We start from the raw sequence: 23,283 nt of genomic DNA, 5'->3' as shown, positions 1-23,283 counted from the left end.
GTATTTTGGTGGTTGATTTTTATTCCTTTGTATGAGTAAAGTCAGTGGTATTTGTTTTGTTTGTTGTTGCGAGAATAAAATCAGTTTAATATTTTTAACCAATTTAGGAAGACTCGTACATCTTCATAACTCTCCAACTTTACGGCGAATTCAAATATTTGACTAATGAATGCCCTCCTATATTTGTGAAAGGTGGGGAGAGGTGTCAGGGGCAGTGAGGCTACGTTTTGGGGCCAAACAGCAAGAGAGGAAATAGTAACAACTATTCCTGCTTATATTTTGGCCCTAACAGCAAAGACCGGATAGCAGTACAGAATAAATAAATCTGACACGGAAGATATTATGAATAATTTGTGGAATTAATATTCTTAGTTTTAAAAGTGGAATTTGAATTTATTTTCTTTCTTAAAGTTCTAGTTTTTATAAAATACAATTTTACCTGTAAAGCAATGATTTTCTGAAAGATAGGGAAAGGAAGCAGTTTCTTGATTTATACTTCATGTAGTTTGTGTAATGTGATGTGGGGATTTTAACAGACATCTGTGTTCTGAGAATTTTAACAGACCTGATGCTAATTTGAGCATATTCCTTTGCTATGTTATATAAAGAGCACAGAAATAAATATGTCTGCTGCCTGTATTTTATAGACTTACTTTTAGACGTACCACATGGTTGATTTATTCACCTAAGAGATCAGCCAGCTTATGGAGTCTAATTCCAGAAACAAGAAGGTTATATTTTCCACTACTGTTTTGGGGAAAGTTTTGAGAGTGAAATTAATTAGTATCTGTCAGGTATTGTCACACAGTGCCACTTCGATAGTGAGGACTTTGTCCCTGGGAAATGTCAATAACTAGTATCTTTTGTGCCTCCCCCCGAAAGTGTGGCAGACCTCAAGCATGCCATTCACAGCAAATACAAGATTGCTATTCAGCATCAGGTGCTGGTGGTCAACGGAGGAGAATGCATGGCTGCGGACCGAAGAGTGTGCACCTACAGTGCTGGGACGGTACGTGTCGCGAGCCCTCGCACACAGACGCGCGCGCTCCGGCTCCCCGCCCGGGGAGTTGGCAACTCGGCGTCCGGGAGGAAGGGGTGTCTGCCCCCTATGTTGAGGGCAGGGCGCGCGGCCGGTATTTCACAGCATTTCACCGGAGTTTCTTTGGCTGTCTTATTGCCACAGGACACAAATCCGATTTTTCTTTTTAACAAAGAGATGATCTTATGTGATCGTCCACCCGCTATTCCGAAAACGACCTTTTCGACAGAAAACGACATGGAAATAAAAGTTGAAGAATCTCTTATGATGCCTGCAGTTTTTCACACCGTTGCGTCAAGGACACAACTTGCAGTGGTAAGATAAAAATCATCATAGTTATTTTTTGTGATTATTGTCCTTCTTTACATCTAGTGTGGTTTAAAATTAAAAGTGGGTCACTTAACAAAACGATGTCTTATTCGAATACTTGGTAATATTTTCACGAGGTTTCAGCTTATTTTAGGCATCGATGAACGTGCTAACAAATGGATGGTTCCTAAAAGCATTCCAATCTAAACAACACAGAGAACAAATGGGTGGTTGCCAGAGGGGACGGGTGTTGGGGGATGGGTGAGGAAGCCCGGGAGATGCCGCTTCCAGTTATGGAATGAATTAGTGGGAATATAAGGTACAGCATAAGGAACACGGTGATGTTACAGTAGAAGTGGATGGTGACAGATGGTGGCTGTGCTTGCGGGGAGCACAGCCCAACGCGGAGAGTGGTACACCTGAAACGAACGGAACCTCGTGTGTCAGCTGTCCTCACGTAGCTGGCAAAAACACATTGTTAGGCAGAACACAAAAATAACCACGTGAGGAGATGTTTTGCTGGTCGATGTGTCTGGTTTTCAGATTCCTACATTGTTAGTCATTCGACATTTGCAAACAGTTACAAGATTTTAGAGTGGAAGAGCTGTTTTAACCATGATTTCTTCACTTCTTTCCTAAATGATGGTATGCAGGTGATGGTTTCTGAACACTGCTGTGATGAGTAAAGTTACCTGTGTTAGAGTAGACAGAAGCAGAGGGAGAGCTTACACAATTCTTAAAAATGTGATTCTTTCTTCCATATCCGCATTTAGGTCCTGGAGGAGAACAAAGTCTCTTTACAATACATGCCTCTTACGTTGCTTCTGTAATTTCCGTGGGTCGTCGTGCAGGCCTCTTTCGTTTTCCTTTTTGAATTGCCAGTACTTCACTGTGATCCTGGCCCTAAACTGTCATCAGCAAGACACGGTTACTTTACTTTCCGACACGGAAAAATGTTATCTTTAGAACCACACAAGAGGATTTATCGTTTATAAAAATAAACAGATTAACAAAATATCAAGTCTTTAGTGTTAACGTTTGCTTCTGTAAGTAAATCTCAGCCGTTTGTTTTAGTGTAGCATATACATTTGTGAAAACTACCCCATTTTTCACATAGGATACAACATAAAAAGAGAATTAACTTCCTATTTCTGGGACATACTTGATAAGCATCAGTCTAGAAATGTTTTTGAGAAGGCAAAGTTACTTTAAAAAAACAAATTGTGTAAACTGAATTTCTGTAAGAGTCCTTTAGATTTGTTTTATGATTAACTCAAGAGAGCAAGAATATTGGTATACAAATAAACTAATAAAACTTTAGCCTACATATTTAAAAAGTAATATTTTTTGATTTGGATGAAAAATATAATACTAAGAAAAATGTACAAAAATCAAAGGATCATCAAATAGGACATGTAACTTCTAAGTGAGAGACAAGTCAAAAAGAATAAGTAAAGCTAGATTGAACGAAGGCGTGATATTAAAATGCATTATATTAAAACAATTTAAATAGAAGATGAAATGAGGATTAATCTAGAAATAAACAGTCCTAGCAATATCTGGTGATGCAAGTTGACATGTTAAAAACCACTGAAGGTTCTTCCAGGCGAGGATCAACACAGAAATAGGAAGGGGGGGGGCATAAAGAGTAGCAGCGATTGCATAATAACTTCATTAATCTAGCAAAAATCCAGAAACGATATAATACAAGCGATACTAAATATAAAGTAATGAGAGTAATACAATCCAATATACCGCTTGTTAATTAATTTAGCCAACTTTCTTTTTATAGAAAGATAAATGTACAAGAAAATTTTAATGGCAGTATTTATAGATGACAAAGTGGATATCAAAACATTAAACAGAAAAAAGTGAAATTTATAATAAATTATGAGAGGGGCGCCTGGGTGGCTCAGTCAGCTAAACCTCTGACTTCGCTCAGGTCATGATCTCGTGGTTTGTGAGTTTGAGCCCCGTGTTGGGCTCTGTGCTGACAGCTCGGAGCCTGGAGCCTGCTTCTGATTCCGTGTCTCCTTCTCTCTGTCTGCCCCACCCCCGCTCATGCTCGCGCTCTCTCTCTCTCTCTCTCTCTCTCTCTCTCTCTCAAAAATAAAGCAACATTAAAAAAATTTTTTTTTTTAATTTATGAGACAGATAAGTCAGATCTGTCTTGGCCTGTCAACACGGCTAAATGCTAATAACTTCAGGAAAACTTAATAAAATATAATGACGTATAAAATGTAATGACATGTTCATACCAGAATTATTTCCTATAGCCAAATGGTAGAAACAACCCAACTGTCCACCAGTGGATAAAGAAACAGATGTGGTATATCCATACAATGGGATATTATTTAGCTTTGTCTGGAAGGAAATTCTGATATTAACCATAATACGGAGGAGCCTCGAGGGATAGATATGCTAAGGGAAATAAACCAAACACAAAGGACAGATATTTATACCATCCCAATTACACAAGGTACCTAGAAGCGTCAGGTTCATAGAGACAGAAAATAGGATAGTTACCCAAGGCTGGGGGGTGAGGGAGGGTTGAGTTCATTGTTTATTGGCTGCAGTTTCATTCTGGGATGATGAAAGACTTCTGGAGATGGGTAGTGGTCATGGTTGCGTGGCAGTGTGAATGACCTAATGCCACTGAATCATTCAAAATGTGTTAAAACAGTAAGCTTCATGTGTGTTTATAATAATTAAACAGTAAATTAGATATTTTAATGTCGCTCTCATAATCAGAAAGCTCTTATGGGCTACATTTAGTTTTTTGTATCCCAAAAATCTGGAATGTATTTATTTTTTCTTACAGATAAAACCAGAGGAGTATCAAAAGAGTAATACATTTTAGTAGCAAAGAGGATATATTATTGCAGTGCACGGGTGGTTCAGTATTTGGAAATTTATTAATATAATTAATTGCCTCAGTCATTAATACCGGAGAAAGCAGAGAGTCGTGTTAAATTGTCCAGATGAGACATGTTAAAATTCAGCAGCTCTTCCTTTTTTTTTTTTTTTTTTAATTAAGTAGGCTCCACACCCAATGTAGGGCTTGAACTTATGATCCTGAGATCAAGTTACACGCTCTGCTGACTGAGCCAGCCAGGCACCCCCAGCAGCTATTCCTAACAAGTAAACTAGCTCTAGAAGGAAACAAAATAAATAAGATACAGAATTGGCCAGATATAGAAAATAATCCGCTTCCAAATCAGCAAAACATTAGAGCCATTTTTGCATAAATCGCCATCCAACTATTCAGTATTCTTTTGGAACTGAGAAATGTACTGAAATAAGAAAATGAAAATGAAGTGGTAAAATTAATGGAAGAAAGTGAAAAACATCCATTTTAGTTGATGATACGGTTGTATATTTGGAATGTTCAAGAGGATTTAATAAAACTCTATCAAAGAATTTTGATAAGGTGGCTTGGATATGTGATAAATATATAAACATTCACATTTCTTGGCACTGGGCCCTGCTTTGGAATAGAAATGGAAAATACATTATAGTCTCAGTAGCAAGAAAAAATACATAACATGCTATTTAAGAACATAAATTATAAATCAATGAAAAGACATACTGTTCTTAATATTTCCAATCATAATGTTAATATATTCATGCACTTAATGAATTGCACTCTAAGTTGCCACGATGAAGCATTTTTGCTTTGGAGAGTGAGGAGGAGCTCTTGAGTTTTTTTGTTCAGTTTGTTTTAAATAAAGTGGACTTTAAGTTTATGGGGAAGGTTCAGTGTCCAGGAATATCTAGGAAAGTTAAGAGAAATAAGAATGGAAGGTAGAGGAAATAACGTGTCTTTCTCAGATTTTAAAACACACTTCAGAGCTACTGTAACCCAAACCATGAATATGTCCGTGCATTTTAAAAGGAAGTAGAGGTGCTACAACCATAAAAGGAGTGTGATCTTCTAGATTCACCTTGCCAGAGTTGAAATTTGGTCACCCCAATTGTGGTGTGACCTTGGACTCGGATACCTTCATTAGTAAAATTAATAATAGATTTTTGTTTACTGAGTTATGTACATATTAGAAAATGCACAAATTATGGGGCGGCTGGCTGGCCCAGTCAGCTAAGTGTCCAACTTCAGCTCAGGTCGTGATCTCGTGGTCTGTGGGTTCGAGCCCTGCGTCAGGCTCTGTGCTGACAGCTCAGAGCCTGGAGCCTGCTTCCGATTCTGTGTCTCCCTCGCTCTCTCTCTGCCCCTCCCCCGCTCATGCTCTGTCTCACTCTCAAAAATAAACATTAAAAATCAAAAAAAAATGTACAAATTATCGCACATTCATTTTTAGCACATTTTCACAAAGTGAAATTTTAAAATATGGTGTCACCCCAAGAAGTCCTCCTTCATGCTTTCTCCCAGTCATTGTCGCTTTTCCATAAAATCAACCAATATCCTGACTTTAAAACCATAGATTGCTTTGCTTCTTTTAGAACCTTAAATAAATGGAATTACAGTTTGTTTTTTATTGTGTCTGGCCTCCTTCATTCATCTTATGTTCCTGAGATTCGTTCACGTAATTGCACGCGTTAATGGTTTGTATTCATTGCTGAGCAGTTTTCCGTTGTTCAGATATGCCACGGCTTATTTATCTACAGATAGTGTTTCAGGTTTTAGACTGTTGGGGCTCAGGCTGCTGTGAATATCTTTGCACGTTGTTTGCTAACGTGCTGCTAGCGTTCAAAGTGATTGTACCCACCATCGAATGTTCTACTTGCTCAACAAACTCACTGATACTTGGTTTTCTTGGTGCTTTTAATTTTAGTCATTCTGATGGGTGGGAGGCCATTGTAATTTAATTTGTATTTGTTTGATAATTAATAAGGATGAGCAGGTTTCCATATGTTTATGAGACTCTTCATATCCGTTTTGTGAAGTTATTCTTCTAATTTCTTAATTATTCGTTATTGGGTTGCTAATTTTTATGTAATTAATTTAGAGTGGACTTCATATCATCTTTATATAAGCTGTGTATTTAAATGCTGAAAATATCTTCTGCCACCCTGTTGCTTGCCTTTTGCCTTTTCATTCAACTAATGACGTGTTGTGATGAATTAAAATTCTTCGTTTAATGTCCACTTTATCAAAGTTTTGCTCTTGGGTCTTATTTAAGGAACACGTGCTTATCTCAGAGATACGAAGGCAGCAGCCAGGGTAAAGGTGCTGGTGTGTGTCTGCTATGCTGTCTTCCACGAGCGCTCCTTTTTAGAAAAACGTCTGTGACATTTGGATCTGTAGTCACCCATAATTGATTTTCATATTGTAGTAAAAATGGAAAATTCACTTGATGAATCAAGCACTGTACCTTTTAAAATTTAATAATGTGTATTGACCTCCTCATACCTTTATGAGATGTAAAGATACTTCTATTCACACCTATATGAGTATATAAAGATACTTCATCTTACTGAATGCTAAATGGATTGCGTTGTATAGACGCACATAATTTCTTGGTAGACAGTGAGGTGGGTTTTATTTCATTTGATAGTTGAAATAAAGAACCTTTTAGTGTTTTTTTGTTCATTTCTTTAAGCTTTTATAGGGTAAGTTTCTACGAGATGAATCACTGCCAGACGATAGATGCCGTTTTACTTTTAATAGTTATCGTTGAATTGTCCTCTGTAGATGCTCCACCAACATATAGTCCCAGCGGGGGTGAGTTAGGAGTTTCTTCCTCCTTACTGTCGCAACAACAAACCGTAGTGATAAGATAAACTAAAACGTTGCCTTGTCATGCTTTGTTTAAAATATATTTACACTGCATTCATGCATACAGGTAAATATACATATGCAAACACTACCTTCTTTTACTGTGTTTCTTCCTTTTCGATACAGGAAATGTATGAAGTTGCCAAGAAACTTTGCTCTTTCTGTGAGGGTCTGGTCCATGATGAACACCTTCAACACCAAGGCTGGGCTGCAATCATGGCCAATCTGGAGGACTGTTCAAATTCTTACCAAAAGCTACTTTTCAAGTTTGAAAGTATTTATTCAAATTATCTGCAATCCATAGAAGACATCAAGTTAAAACTTACTCAGTATGTTTGCCATTAAAATGGATAAAACGTTTGGTTAAAGTACCTTCTCAGTTGTTTTAGTAACTGATTTCATTTCTAATAATTGCTTGTATAATACTTGTTCATTTTTTGAGACTTTTATGATGACTTTGACGGATTCTGAAATTTTAAAATTATGGTCAATTTTATTCACCACATGTTTTATGGATCTCCCACATTTCTTTTTCTTACCTTGTTTTCTTTATGTAAAGGGCTTAAGAGACTTTGGAAATCATTTACAAACCCAAGAATCTTTGCCTCCTTCTTGCCCTGCTACCAACTTTACACTAAAGGCAAAATATAAACATAACACATCTAATGGAAATGGAAAAGTTTTCAAACATTTGGCAATCAAGGAAAATTTTGTTTTCCTCTTTAAATACTGCCATATGATGTAGGCTTGCTGAGATGGAAAGAAGCCATTGTGTTCTAGCTGGCGTTTAGGGGGTTTTCTGGTTCTTTGCATATAAGCACATCTGATAGCCAGTGGTTGTTTTGGAAAAGGGCTATAATGAATACAAAAACATAGCAATAATTCAGCATGAATGTAGCCTCTATTTTGTGTGTGTTTGCTTTCAATTTTCTACATTCATTTTTTCATTTGTTTTTACATTTTTTGTTAACTTTGAATTGAATTGGAGAGAAGTAACATCTTTCTAATTCAAATGAACCTTATTCAGATTTTTTATTTTGAAGTATGAGTTAGATTTTGGCTTTGCCAATAGGACAGATCTCGGGAAGGAAGGGAGTGATTACTTAAAGACTAGAAAGTTTTTAAGAGTTTGTTTATATGACAGTCTTTTCAACTGACTGTTGTTTGGAAAGTTCTCTTAGATACATTAGTTTCATGTAAGAGCTTAAAGCATTTCACAGATGTTTTTACAGCAATCAAATCATCATCACTTCATCTTTCCCATAGCTTTCGACAGCATACATCTACCTGTCTATAGGGTGTAATGAACGTGAGAGTTACCTTAATCTTTATTAGGACTGTTAATTTTATCCTGTGCTTTCAGCTTATCAAAAAATACTTGATTGCCTGAAGGGACTGTTGTGGTAAATCATTTTTGTAAATTTGAATTTTTATGTCTTACGGTTTGATGAAAACCAACTATTCACTTGTTAAGTATAAGCTGGCCACCTTTACTCGAGGGTGGTATTTTAATGTGTTCGTGCGTTAGTTAACCTCTAACTAGGTTTCTTTTAAAGAACATAGACTATGTATTTATAATGTAAAAAATAGATGGTAATATTTATGTGTGTAACAATTAAATGCTATTTCTTTGAAAATGCTAGTCTCTAACTGGAGCAGTCCCGTTATTTTACTGACAGATCTTTTGTATTTTAAGTTTAGGAACTGCGGTTTCAGTCATGGCCAAGATTCCGCTGTTGGAGTGCCTAACCAGACATAGTTACAGGGAATGTTTGGGAAGACTGGATTCTTTGCCTGAACATGAAGGCTCAGAAAAGGCTGAAATGAAAACCTCCACTGAACTGGTGCTCTCTCCTGATATGCCTAGAACAACTAACCAGTCTTTGTTAACCTCATTTCACAAGTCAGTGGAACACGTAGCCCCAGATACCACAGATGCTGAAAGTGGAAAAGAAATGAGGGAATCTTGTCAAAGTACTGTCCCGCAGGATGAAACTTCAGTAGATGCTAAAGACGGTGATCTGCCTTTTTTTAATGTTTCTTTGTTAGACTGGATAAATGTTCAAGATAGACCTAATGATGTGGAATCATTGGTCAGGAAATGCTTTGATTCCATGAGCAGAGTAAGTCATGTTAATTTGATATTTCTTGTGTCATTTCAACTATTTGAAGTTACATTATTTATACTAAATATTTTATATGATGGGCCAATGGTATTATGTTATAAGTAGAAATAATGAGTCTTGGCGTGAGACTTCAAGGATTCACCCTTGGATAAATCAAGGATAAATCAAGTCTTTTCACTTGTAACCTTATTTATGAATGTACAGTAAATTTGTGATGACTATTCGAGGTCAGAGATGTAAAATTTGTCCTGAAGTTCAGAGCCTTGAAGTGTCTACTCAAATGGTGAAGGTTTCGGTGGTAACAAGTTTGCAGTATTTTTTTTCTGACCTTGTAATATTACTTAGATGTTTTAATATCTCCTATTCTTTCATTTGTTCCTACAGCTAGGCTCTTACTTCTACTAGGTAAAACTTGAACAGTCTTAACGTCTTCATTCTTATGCCTTAAGTACTGAGCTCTCTGTAAATATAAGTAGATAGGTAAATGGTAATATTTGGCCACCTCTAGCCTATCATATTTCTTAATTTAATAATGGATCAGATGTTCACATTTATAAATGCTATAGAACTTTCAAGGTTTTTTTGGAAAATATGAAAGATACAATATTTGATTTTTATAATTAAACTTTTTTTAGGAGGGAGAATGATTTACATTCAGTGAAATATACAAATTCTTGAGTGGTTAGGCCACAGAGTAATACCACCCCAAAGAAGACACTGAACGTTTTCATCTCCCTGAAAACCTTGTGTATGTCTTTCCAATCACCATCCCCCCTTGAGGGAGGTCTTTCTGACTTCTAAAAGAAACTTTAAATACTATATCTGCCTGAAATATTTTGAAATTCAAAATTTAGACATTGTGTTCTTGGTTGTATTTCATAATTATAATGAGCTTGTATTTTGGATTAAGTCCTCCCCCGAATATACTTACAAAGACTTTTCAGCATGGGGAATAAATATCTTTTAAAATGTGATCCATAAGCTGATGGAAAATCTTTGAAGTCAGAAAGGAAGTTGATGGGGCACGTGTTTCAGTAATACAGAAATAATGAAATAATGTTTTGAAGTCAGCTATTGTCTAAAGATAACGAGCACAGTAGTTAACCATGTTTAAAAGGGAGCTCAATTGGAAAAGAGATTTGATCTTTGAACATTGAGAAAGGCAGTGCCTTGTCTGGGTTGCCTGGAAAATAGCACATTTCCTTTCAAAATGGAAAACCTAAAAAAAAATAAATTCTAGGTTTCTTCTTAATTCTTTAACTGTCTACTTCCTTGATGACATCCTTTAAAGGAGGCATTTCTTTTTGGCCATTTATTATTTGTTAACAAAGAAAGCTTCAGTTAAGACATTTGCCAGGGCATGGGAATGTATAATATATGATGTAAAGATTACTGACTAAAAGGAGTGAAAACTAGGGTTCCTGTTTAAAATGTTGACATTTTAGTAGTCTGAAAATTCCAATCTATGATTGTGGAAAGGCAAGCACATGATTGTAATTAGGTGATTGAGATATCTATATATTCAAAAGGATTTGAAATTGGGTTTGTGTTTGCATGGTTAAATGAAGTCCAGCACAGCCATGTAAGTTTTACTCATGTTACAAAACAAGGGGAAATAAACAATGATCCTTTCCTGGCTTAATGAAAATTCACAAGAGTTTATAGCTACCGAAAACAGAAGTTAGCTAGAGTAATATCACTGGGGTGTCACGTTATTGACCTGAATTAATGTTTACTTTCATAGTACATACCAACAATATCTGAAGTCTTTGTGGTACTTAACATGGCCATTATATTGTAAAAACAGAATATAAATTTTTATCTGTTTATAGCTACTTGTTATGAAACGAGTTAACGTAGCTTAAAATACTGCCTGTAATACGGCACTCTTTTAGTTGAGCATGCCCATTAGATTTAAAAAAAATTCTTCAAAAGCAGTGAAAACCTATTTTGAAGAATTTGTTTATATATATCTGCCTGTATTTTACACAGTGTGGGATGGTGTATTGGGATATACTGCATAATAAATTGCACTTGCCATGTTGTTTTTTATAAGGTTAATATTTTTCGTGGTAGTTTTGTGTATTTATTCTTAATACTACTAGTGGGATTCTAAAGACACATTGAAGGGAGTGTAGGACTTCTCTCGCGTCACAGGGTGCCTTCCTTTGATCTCACATTTGTTACGTAGTTGCACAAAACAGCTAACTAACCTGTTTGATTCTCTGATAGTAGTACTTTTTGCCAGTGAACTTTAAAATGTGCCAAGATTTGATGTTCCTCTTCTCAAAGCAAGTTCTGTTCGAAGCCTTCCTTTCTACATACCGATCCCAGTTTCAGCAGCATTTGTTAACATGTATTTCCAACTGGCAAAATCAAGTGTCTTCTTTCAGGAAACAAGTCAAGATGTAGGCGTTACGGAACTAGCCTAAGATTGGACATCAGAAGGGCTTAAATCCTGGCACTGCCTTTATGGATTGCCCCTGCCCATCTATATGGCATTGGAATCCTGTTTTATAATACTTGGGGGATTCTCACAACCTACCTTTTCCCCTCACGTACCAAGAAAAATTTCGAGTTGTTTCTGCGTTTTTGTGTACTCACATATTTTCTTAGGTCGTAGTGTGTTCATATTAGAACGAATCTTGGATATTCTAGTTCAGGTTATACCACAAAAGGCAAACGTTCATATATCTGATGATGAATAATTGGAAACATGCACATTGAGCTCATTTCTAAGCTGTTCAGAATAATACCAGTGTAATTTATTGACTTTTGGTTTAGTATTTCATTCATGATTCTTGTGATCTTACTGGAATATTGTTTATGCAATGGGCATGCATTTAGAGGTGGGATGGAAAGAATGGTGAGGATGAGAAAATTTTATTTTCTTCTCTTCTAAGACAACAGTAATGTTAGTCTTTGTAGATGTCGGTGGAAGAGTCCAAGAGGGCCAAATAGTGGAAGACTGTGTTCGGTTGCTGAAAATTCGCTAAGTAATTATTAGTAGGATTCTGTGGTTTAAAACACTATTTTAAAAAATTGTTCCAGAGACTCTGTTTGGAATTTTTATTTTTTATTACTTGTGGACAAATGGAATAAACCACTAAGTAGAGTAAGATTTTAGGAAGTCAAGTTACATAGCCTGTGCTCAAGTGATTCACAAAATGCTCCTCCATATTAATATTGTCAGTGTAGTTGCATCGTACTTGCAATGAATTAGGAAATACAGAACTATCAGAATTAGGAGCTCTGGTTTGGGGGTTGTTTTTTCTTCTTTAAATCATCGCTGTCTGAAGTCTTTGTGTAGTTGTAATTTTGTACAGGCTAAAAATTTGAATCTATTTTAATCCTTTCTTTAGCTTTTTATCGTCTTAATGATTTATAGCTAGTCTTTGGTTTGTACATTATCTTGGGTCAGAAACGAATACAGATTAGACTCAGTTACCATGAAATTAAGAAAAGTGAGGAAATGTTAATGTACGCACAAGTTTTCATTAATAGGCAGATGGCTGCCTGTATTTAAGTAGTGACTCTGTTAACTTTTTTGTAGTGTTACAAATGCAGCCTCTTATAAATTACACTGGATTATTGATAATAACAATAAAATAGCTGAGTTTTAACTGCTTTTGTATGTCCTCTCTGTACCAAACACTGTACGTTGAATAATTTATGGTCCCTTTGATTGTAGAGATTAGGGAAGGCATCATGAAGGAGGCAATATTTGACTAGGACAGAGATGGGCTTTTCAACAGCTAGGCAGGATAATCAGTATGAACAGAGATCAGAGCTAGAGAAACACAGGGCTTGTCTGGATGTAATGAGCAATTCAGTTTGAAAAGAGGATAGGCCTGGAAGGATTTACTCATATCCGGCCAATCACTGAAGCCTTCATTGTGTGCTATGTTTTTTGGATGTCATCGTGGGCAGAGGGAAGCCATTTGGGTATTTCAACAGGAGACAACTATAATTAGAAATAGAAGATACTGTGGTTGATACTCACACGGAGATATTATTAGGAAGGTGTCAGAAACAGGCTGAAAATGTATGAGAACGATCAGGCATTACAAAAGGGTTGGGAGCTTCATAGAAATCATGCTTCATTCTGAAATCACACAAGACATAGTAAAAATGGGCTAAGTACTAAGTCCTGGATCATCTGTGTTTATGGAATGAGAAAACAGGAGCCAGAGAAGGGAACTGTGGAAGAACCAGTGAGGTGATGCCCGAAAGCTTCCGGAGTTCCGAAGACGACATGTGAAAACCACTGCCAGTGTATTCTTTCAAGGGAAGGGGAAGGGTGTAGAGAGAAATTTGTTAGGTTTCATGAATTCCAGAAAATTTGTGGAAGAGTAAGAAAGATGGGTTGATCAAGCAGATTTCTTTAGGAGATAGAGGCTGAAAATAAAGATATCTGTAGGAGGGAATTAAGTTTGAAGATGTTGATACATTTTGAGGGAAAATGTGTTTTTAACTCTGCTTTATTTTATAAGACCATGAAAATAACATTTACGGTGTGACACTGAGGACTGATGAAATTGAGGCATCGATTGGAAGGTAGAATTCCAGGAATTCTGCCTTCCAATTCCAATTTCCAATATACTTCCTGGAATTCCTAATTATGTATTCCAGTATAATCAGTAATTTTTTATTAACATAATTCTCTTGCTCTCAGTTTTGTGAAAGTATAACTTAGATTCCCGTGCATTTACTTTTCTGTATTTTTCAATTTTTTTCTCCTCTGAAGCTGTGTATCAGAGTAGTGAGAAATGTATTTTAAAGTATTTGCTGGAAACTTCATTCATATCTTTTGTTGTTGTTCAGCTTGATCCAAGGATTATTCGACCATTTATAGCAGAATGCCGTCAAACTATTGCCAAACTTGATAATCAGAATATGAAAGCCATTAAAGGACTTGAAGACCGGCTCTATGCCCTGGACCAGATGATCGCTAGCTGCAGCCGACTGGTGAATGAACAGAAGGAACTCGCTCAGGTGCCCATTCCAAACTTCTCTCGGGAAAAGCTGTTTGTAGTTTCTCTACCAGTATTTTATGTGCGATATCAGTTTGCTGTGCACCATCATTTCACCTCATCCTTCACTCTTAAGGAAGATGGCGTGTTCTTAATGTTCAGGTTTGATAAAATAAAGCAAGCCGAGACCACTTCAGGTAGTAACTGAAAGATAAACCGTGAAAATGTTGTGTGCGGCTGGGGAAAAAACATATGTGGAAGGAGCATGATAAAACAGCCCTTGTACTAAACACTTGAGTACTTCCTGCTCCCCCCTCAAAAGACTACAAAAGAATAAATGAGATTTCTTTCCTTTTTCTTTTTTTAATGTTTGTTTATTTTTGAGAGAGAGCAAAAGACAGAGTGCGAGCAGGGGAGGGGCAGAGAGAGGGAGACACAGAATCCGAAGAAGTCTCCAGGCTCTGAGCTGTCAGCGCAGAGCCCTGTGTGGGGCTCGAACCCACCAGCCGTGAGATCACGACCTGAGTTGAAGTGGGACACTTAACTGACTGAGCCACCCAGACGCCCCAGAATAAATGAGATTTGTAAAGGTACAGGAGGAAAGTATGAAATCTTGCAGGTTACGAATACTTAGGTTTTTAGGTCAAATTTAGTGCAGTGTTCTAAGAATTCTGTTGTCAAGTTAGGTTAAAGTGATGGAATTGAAAGAGTGGTTAGCCTAGACGTATCCTGCCACTCTAGTGACCCACCCTCGAAAGTACTCTGACAAAAGAGTTGACTTGTATAATCTTGATTCTAACACACACTTTTCTAGTTTAACTTTCCTCTGCCAGTATTTTCCCTCCAAATGTGTTCTTACATTAGAACGTACAAATCATTTTAAGTGGGTACTGATGTTTTGCTTCACCTGCATGGCATTATACGCAGTGTGTTGTAGGTAGATAAAACATGTATATCCTTGCTTTATTCTTTTTAAGTAAAGTTTAAAATACTTAATTGCATTTTTATAGTTTCTTAATTGAATTCATCTGTAATTCACAGACTCTCCTTTTTTTGTTTGATCGTGTATCCAGCCACCGTGTGAACTGGATCCCTTTATGTTGTGCATTTACACTGACTTTGAATCCTAGTACGCTGCTGAGTAGAATGTGATAATGGTGTCCTTGTTTAATTTCTGATCTACAGGAAGGATTATTTCACAATTATAATGTTTCTAGTAGTTTATTTTTTCTCCTTGTCCTAATAGAAACCTTTTATCAAATTAAGAAAGTTAATAGCTTCTAATCTTGAACCATCCTTGGATTCTTGGAATAAACTCAACATGGTCATAATATGTTGTCTTTTTTAACATTTTGGTAAACTGAATTATATTCGTGTGTGTGTGTGTGTGTGTGTGTGTGTGTGTGTGTGTGTGTGTATTTATTTATTTATTTATTTATTTATTTATTTATAGACAGAGCGAGAATGTGCACAAAGGAGGGGCAGAGAAAGGAGTGGGGAGAGAATCCCAAGCAGGCTCCGTGCTATCTTTGCTGACTTGGGGCACGATCTCAGGAACCTTGAGATCATGACCTGAGCCAAAATCAAGTCAGACACTTAACTGATTGAGTCACCCAGGCTCCCCTGTATGTATTTTTCATTTGGTATGTATTTGTCAAGTTTGGGCATCAAGGTTTTGATGGCTTGCAAATAAGTTGAGAAATTTCTTAATTGGAACATTTAGTCCATTTATTTATTTATTTATTTATTTATTTTTAATTTTTTTTTTTTAACAGTTTTTAAATTTTTTTTCATGTTTATTTTGAGAAAGAGAGCACAGTCAGGGGAAGGGCAGACATGGAGGGAGAGAGAAAACCCCAAGGAGGCTCCACACTGTCAGCGCAGAGCCCGAGGCAGGGCTTGAACCCCTGAACTGTGAGATCGTGACCTGCGCCAAAATCAAGAGTTGGATGCTTAACTGAGCTACCCAGGCGCTCCTAGTTCATTTATTTAATGAAATTACTGAATATTTGTTTTTAAATCTACCATTTCCAATTTTTCTTCTTTTCTTTCCTTCAATTATGTCTTTGTGCTTTTGCCCTTTGGATTATTTTTATCATTTAAAAGTTTTTGTTTTTAAATATTTAGCATTCTGTCTTCCAGATTAGCTTTTTTCCTTTTAAGTAACACATGCATCCTTGTAAGTTTCATATGCATTAGAATATTCTGTAGTATCCTTTAGTAGCATATTTAGTTTTTGTCATTTGAAAATCTCGTTAAATCACCTTTATTTCTGAAAGGCGTTTTCTCCTGATATGGAGTCTAGGCTGTCGACAGTTTGTTTTTCGCACATTGCCTTTGGTTTGGTTGTTAACAGTTTTACAATAATATGACAGGATGTGGTTTTCTTTGTATTTCTGCTGCTTTGGGTTGGGCATATAGTACTACGGGAAGCTGTGGCTTACTGACATGTCTTTTGGTAAAATTCCCAATCAGTTTCTCTTCAAATTTTGCCTTTGCCTCACTCTTTCCCTTTTCCTTCATTGGTTCCAGTTAACACACGAATTAGACCTTTCATCTCATTCTTTGCATTTATTCTTATTTCCTGTATTTCCCATTTGTTATATCTATCTGTGCTTTATTCCGGATGTTTCCTTTTGACCTAACAATTGGGATTACTTTTTTTTCCCACTGAATAGCTGTTACTACATCCATTTATTGATTTTTAGTTTTTGTTTGTTTTTTAGCTCTACAATTTCAGTTTGGTTCTTTTGTTTATATAGTTTCAAATTATCTACCAAGATATTCTGTCTCATCCATCATCTCTTTGATCAAATTAACCATATAGTAATTTAAAAGTCTGTATCTGAGCTCCATGCTTGTGCCTGTGTTTCTGTGGATGTTTTTGTTGTTTCTTATAATTAATGTGGTCTTGCCTTTTCATGTGCCATTAGGCATTATTTTTGATAAGAAAAGCCAAGGAAGCATGAAGCTTCTTCTAGAGAGAATTTGTGTGCGTGTTGAAAGGGCAGTTACAATCTTAGATCATCTTAATCCAGTTTCAGGGATTTAGGTGATAGAAGTTGGTCTTCCAGTCCTTGTGTTAGCCAGTCTGCTTTTGTAGACTCCCATTCCATAGGATATAGCTTTGGGGGTACTAGGACAAAGTGTGTTCCATCATCCTTTTTTTTGGCTGGCACCGATCTCCAGTTTTTTATTTCATAGCTCCGTGAGAATGTCAGAAGGATTGCTTGTCTTTAAAAAAAATTTTTTTTAACGTTTATTCATTTTTGAGACACAGAGACAGAGCACGAGCAGGGAAGGGGCAGAGAGAGGGAGACACAGAATCTGAAGCAGGCTCCAGGCCTTGAGCTGTCAGCATAGAGCCCGACGTGGGGCTCGAATTCATGACCTGAGCCAAAGTTGGAAGCTTAACCGACTGAGCCACCCAGGCGCCCCAGGATTGCTTGTCTTTTTATTCTTAGTTTTGGACTCTCTTCAGGAATCAACACTTGTCTCTAGGCAAAGCATTCCTTAGTTGCCTAACTGGCCTCTCTCGGTTTCCTCCTCCTCCTTAGATACTGGCCCTTCTCCTTCACTGCTTTCTTAGGTCTCTAGTAACTAATGCCACAGGAAGCTTGGTCTGCATTACCATTAAATTACAATTTATCATTACTTGAGACAGCTCTGAATTCCTGAAATTTTGCTGTTTCTCTGATGTCATTCTTTTTCACTTTAACCCTTGATAGAGTGAATCAAACAATTTAGTTAACCAACCAGACTTCTCTTGATGATTCTTCAGGTTCTTTCCAGTTTTTCAGGTTACAAACACTGTTTTAATATCCTAGCACTTCTCTGTCTTAACATGCATGTTCTAGTATTTCTTTAGAGACAGCCTCCAGTAATGGAATTGTTGGACTAGGGTGTTTGTGCATTTTAAATATTAATTAGTAATGTTATACCCTCCATAAAGGAAAAATCAATCAACACTCCCAGTAATTAATGAGAAGAGCTGTTTCCCTTATATCAGTGTTTCCCATCTATTTCCTCTATTTGGTTGGTTGCCAGTTTTTTATCCTAATGTTTTTCTGTAAGAATTTATTATATATGTAGTCTGGGTAATTCTTTGTCTGTTGTAAATAATACAGATAACTGTTTTTCTCTTTGTTGATAGTGTTATAAAAATTGTTACACAGAAATTTTGAATTCTGCTGTAGTCAGATGTATTAGTCATTTTTCATATTTAATTTTATGAACTCCTCATTCCTTTAATGAGCCACCTTTGGGGGTGCCTGGGTGGCCCAGTTGCTTAAGTATCTGACTTTGGCTCAGGTCATGGTCTCACAGTTCATGAGTTCTGTCAGCACAGTGCCCACTTTGCATCCTCTGTCCTTCTCCCTGTCTCCCTGTCTCCCTGTCTCAAAAATAAATAAACATTTTTTAAAAAGTTTGAATCTCCATATTTCTTTATAGCTATTTCCCTAATTGAATAAACCAGGGCTTCCAGTTTTCTTAGATTATCTATTTCGTCTCTTTGGTTCCTTCAAATCTCTTGGTGTGTGTAGGGGTGTGTGTGTGTGTGTGTGTGTGTGTGTGTGTGTGTGTGTGTGTAATACTTTTTCTGCAATCAGGCAGCTACAAGGAATGGTTTTACATATGGTTGTATTTTTTTTTTTAAATCTGTTGCTGATGTTATTCTCAGATCTGCATTGGATTCAGCAAATGGACTTGTGTCATACAAGGATATGTCATTTTTCTGGAAGTGTAGTTGCCGTGATGAGAGGCTAATGGTACTTTTTTATTGTCTTTAAAAAATGGAAGAAGGAGGGGAGCCTAGGTGGCTCAGTTGGTTGGGCGTTGTTGGACTTCTGTGCAGGTCATGATCTCGCAGCTCATGAGTTCGAGCCAGTTCAGAGCCTGGAGCCTGCTTCAGATTCTGTGTCTCCCTCTCTCTCTGTCCCTCCCCCACTCACACTCTGTCTCCCTCTGTCTCTCAAAAATAAACATTAAAAAAAATTTTTTTTTAATGGAAGAAGGATTTCCTTTAGATTTGATCCTTTTTTGTTTGCTTTCCAGACCTGACCCTTAAACTTTCTTGAACCCAGACTGAAATAAAATTTAGTAGACATGTCCTATACTGTTCCTGTGAAAATTTGAAAATTAATTTTTGATGTCCTGTGGTGATAGAAGTACCCTGTCCAACCATCTTCTTTCCCCCTAATGTATCTGCAGCTTTTGCTAATATTTTAAGCTGTAGTAGCTTATAGAATTTAGCTTTTAGAACATTTTATCCTAACTAGCGATAATACTCCTACTTTAAAAAAATATGTTTTTCTTTGATTTTGATACCTGAAACATTATAGTCCTTTTTTGACGTTGAGGGGCAATTAAATTCTCATTTAATTATTCCTCAGTGAAATTTTTTGATGTTCCTGCATACTTTTTAACATTAAGTGTGTTACATATTCAGAACAAAACTGTAAAATAGATGCAAATCAAGTCCCTAAGATTGATGGATGTCAGCTGGGCTTGCCTGAGTGAGGCCCTGAGAGAAATTGACTTTAATAAGATAATTCTCAGTGCACTCATGAGAGATGGGAGATAACCTGTTGAGGTTAGGTGATATGTGCACATTGGAGCAACTTTTCACTCCCCTATTTTTATGTATTTGACTGTCACAGGATTCAGAGTCAAGGGTTTTTTTTTTTAATTTTTTTTTCAACGTTTTTTATTTATTTTTGGGACAGAGAGAGACAGAGCATGAACGGGGGAGGGGCAGAGAGAGAGGGAGACACAGAATCGGAAACAGGCTCCAGGCTCCGAGCCGTCAGCCCAGAGCCTGATGCGGGGCTCGAACTCACGGACCGCGAGATCGTGACCTGGCTGAAGTCGGACGCTTAACCGACTGCGCCACCCAGGCGCCCCCAGAGTCAAGGGTTTTAACTGAGATATCACTTCCACAGACAAGCTTTCTCTGATTTTGCAGTCTTGATCCGATTTATTTTCTCTTCTCATGTTTTTCTTAGCCTATGTCATAATCATATTTAAGTGATGGTGTGTGTTTTTTAAAAAGCACTTTCTTCTTGAAGAATATAAGCTCCACACCAGCAGGACTGTAGTCTGTCTTTCTCATTGCCCTGTTCACAGTGCCTTGTCACTGTTCCTGACCCATAGTAGGTAGGCGATCAATACTTCTAGAATCAGAATTTGGGTTAGCATAGTCTTAAGTTTGTGAAATGTTAGAATTCTCTTTAATCTGGTCTGGAATCTTTCACATTTTATTTATAGATGTCTCATCTCTCAGTTTTGTTACAGCTAATATTTTTTTTTCCCATTGCACATATTTTCTTTGCTTATCAGTATTTTGTTGAGAATGTGGTTGGTGAAAGTAGATAAATTCAGATTAATTGATTTGAGGAATTGATTTTAAATCTTGTGGAAACACAATTTTGTGTAGTTCATTTTATCTACATAGCAGTTCAATCTTCTAAGCATTCTTGAAGAGAAAGGAAAAGAAATGATAGAAGGAGATTTATTGTCTACATATCTTATATGATAAAGATCAGTTCAGGAAGCTTTAAGCGAGTAATTTTTTTAAAACCACAACACTTCTGGTGATGTTTATGGACCCTTCTATCTGGTCTGACAGAGAAACTTCACCAGGTCTGTGAACACTGGAGCCTTGAAAATTTATTCAGTATGTATTATTTCTTTAGCCATCTTCTTATCCTTAAGGATTATCAGCAAACTAAGAAAATAACAGGGGCGGCACCCAGGCAGCTCGGTGGGTTAAGCACCTGACTCTTGATTTCGGTCAGGTCATGATCTCATTATTTTGTGAGTTCAAGCCCTGCGTCAGGCTCTACACGCTGACAGCAGGGAGCCTGCTTGGGACTCTCTGTCTCCCTGTCTCTCTGCCCCTTCCCTGCTCACACTCTGTCTCTCTCTCTCTCTCTTTCTCTCAAAAATAAATAAATAACAAGGAATCTTCTTCCTAAACGAAAAGTTCACAGAATACATCTTGAGGGCAGTCGTAAATACTGTAGTAAACTAGCAAGTAGTTATATTTCTTTAGAACGTTGTCATGATTATTTAATTCTTATTAGATAATCTAGTGAAATTCAAAATTATGATATAGTTTAAGTTCTGTTTTCTATCTTCGCTCAGTCACCTATGTAATTTTCTTTTAAACATACATGCATCATGTAGCTATCAATCCTTATTCACACAAAAAATTAATACTACATGACATCAGAGATTATTCTGGTTTTTTTATTTACTTTTTTTTAATTTAAGCATAGTTGACATACAATACTCTATTAGTTTTAGGTCTACAATGTAGTGACTGAACACTTCTGTACATTACTTAGTGCTTACTGTAATTAAGTGTAATCACCATCTGTCACCATATGACTTTACGACAGTATTGTTGACTCTGTTCCCTATGCTGTACTTTTCGTTCCTGTGACTTATTTTAAGAAGCTTGTACCTTGTAAGGATTTTTCTACTTAGTCTATTATACTAAGGATGGTGTAACAAATTTATTTTATTGAAAATGGATTTACATTTTTTCTTGCAACATTTGCATATATGTGCTCCCGCTGTCAGGAAGTTCTTTATTGATAGTCTAGAATTTAGTTTGGGGGATGGATGATGTAATTTACTTGGGTTCAGTAAAGAGTAGTTGAAAACTTACTAAGATTTTAACACAGTTGATGAAAGCGCAGTAAGTTATTTTTAAATTCGGAAAAATATAGTCACAGTTGAGCATATAGCATATTGCAACGGAAGTAAGATACACAATTACTGTTGAAATTGTCTTATTTTCAGATATTAAACCATTTTGACTTTATTTTAATGCACATCATTTAAATTCAAATGTGTTCTTGAAATTTAGAAAGACATGAAAACAGAAAGGAGAGTGAGAACTACCAAAAGTTGAAGACATACTGTCGCCAGCCATATTGTTCCTAGAAGGATAATTATTTACAGCAGCAAGTATGGGAGTAGGATGGATGTGCAAATCCTGAAACTTGTATAGCACCTTAATTATTTAGAGAAGGAAAAAGAACCTACAAATACAATAAAAATACTTAGTAATAACATCATCAAGATGCCTTTGGACCTTTTTTAAGTGTTTGCTGTTAGGTTTTGGTTAAAGTTTTGTACACACAACTACCTTTTTTTTTTTTAACATTTATTTTTTTGTTGTTTTTTGAGAGAGAGAGTGAGAGGGATAGAGAGAGGGAGACAGAGGATCCAAAGAAGGTTCGGCACTCGAGCCCACGAACCATGAGATTATGACCTGACCTGAGCTGAAATCAAGAGTCAGACTCTTAACCTACTGAGCTACCCAGGCACCCCATAACTACCTTGTTTTAAATATGGCATATCTGTCTGAATTAATTTGTAGCCTAAACACAACCCCTACTTAACAAAATGATGCATATACCTATGAAAACAACTGAGTAAGGATAGCCAAGAAAAAGTACGAGAGTTATTTTTCTTACCAAATAATAAATCGCATTGTAAAATTACACACTTAAGGGGCTCCTGGGTGGCTCAGTTGGTTAAGCGTCCAACTTCAGCTCAGGTCACAATGTCATAGTTTGCGAGTTCGAGCTCCGTGTTGGGCTCTGTGCTGACAGCTTGGAGCCTGGAGCCTGCTCTGGATTCTGTCTCTCCCTCTCTCTCTGCCCCTCCCCTGCTCGGGCTCTGTCTCTCTGTCTATCAATAATAAATAAACATTAAAAAAATTTGTTTAATTACACATTTAAGTTATTGTTCTAACAGTATTTGCACTCATCTATCTACCTACCTATCTGTCTATGTATCTATATATCTATCTGTATAGTAGAACAAAATATAGTCCAGAAATACTGGAGAGAGGAATGACTTTTCAATAAAAAGTGCAGTCAATTGATTGTTACTCTTTGGGGGAAATGTACAAAATACTATTGAGTATCATAGAGGTTAGATTAAGTCAGTTATTTCATGGCTTAAAATCAGTGCCCATGTTTTATGTAATGTCATGCTCTGACTGACCCATGATGTAGGAGTCTAGACACATAAGTTCCAGTTGTAATTTGACTAAGTGTGTCCTTGGACAAATCACTCTTCCCA

General features: G+C 36.7%; 1 protein-coding gene across 8 annotated transcripts in view; it reads left to right on the top strand.

Moving 5' to 3' along the window:
• Nucleotides 1-23,283, top strand: part of RB1CC1 (RB1 inducible coiled-coil 1) — a 91,570-nt gene that overhangs the window by 25,600 nt on the left and 42,687 nt on the right. For 7 of the 8 annotated variants that reach the window (XR_006212969.1, XM_042973184.1, XM_042973186.1 and 4 more), the window contains 5 exons: nt 883-1,009; nt 1,184-1,354; nt 7,209-7,411; nt 8,779-9,205; nt 14,033-14,203. Coding sequence is in view for 7 of the 8 variants with exons in the window: in XM_042973184.1 (XP_042829118.1) it covers nt 883-1,009; nt 1,184-1,354; nt 7,209-7,411; nt 8,779-9,205; nt 14,033-14,203 (1,099 nt within the window). In the remaining variant the exon portion in view is untranslated. Of the gene's footprint in view, nt 1-882; nt 1,010-1,183; nt 1,355-7,208; nt 7,412-8,778; nt 9,206-14,032; nt 14,204-23,283 lie in introns of those variants that run through there. The other variant, XM_042973187.1, reaches the window with a different exon arrangement.

Source organism: Panthera tigris, chromosome F2, assembly GCF_018350195.1.
Source record: "Panthera tigris isolate Pti1 chromosome F2, P.tigris_Pti1_mat1.1, whole genome shotgun sequence".
In the NCBI taxonomy this organism is placed as follows: Eukaryota; Metazoa; Chordata; class Mammalia; order Carnivora; family Felidae; genus Panthera; species Panthera tigris.
The sequence above is the reverse complement of the archived record's forward strand: the minus strand, read 5'-3'. Positions and strand labels throughout refer to the sequence as shown.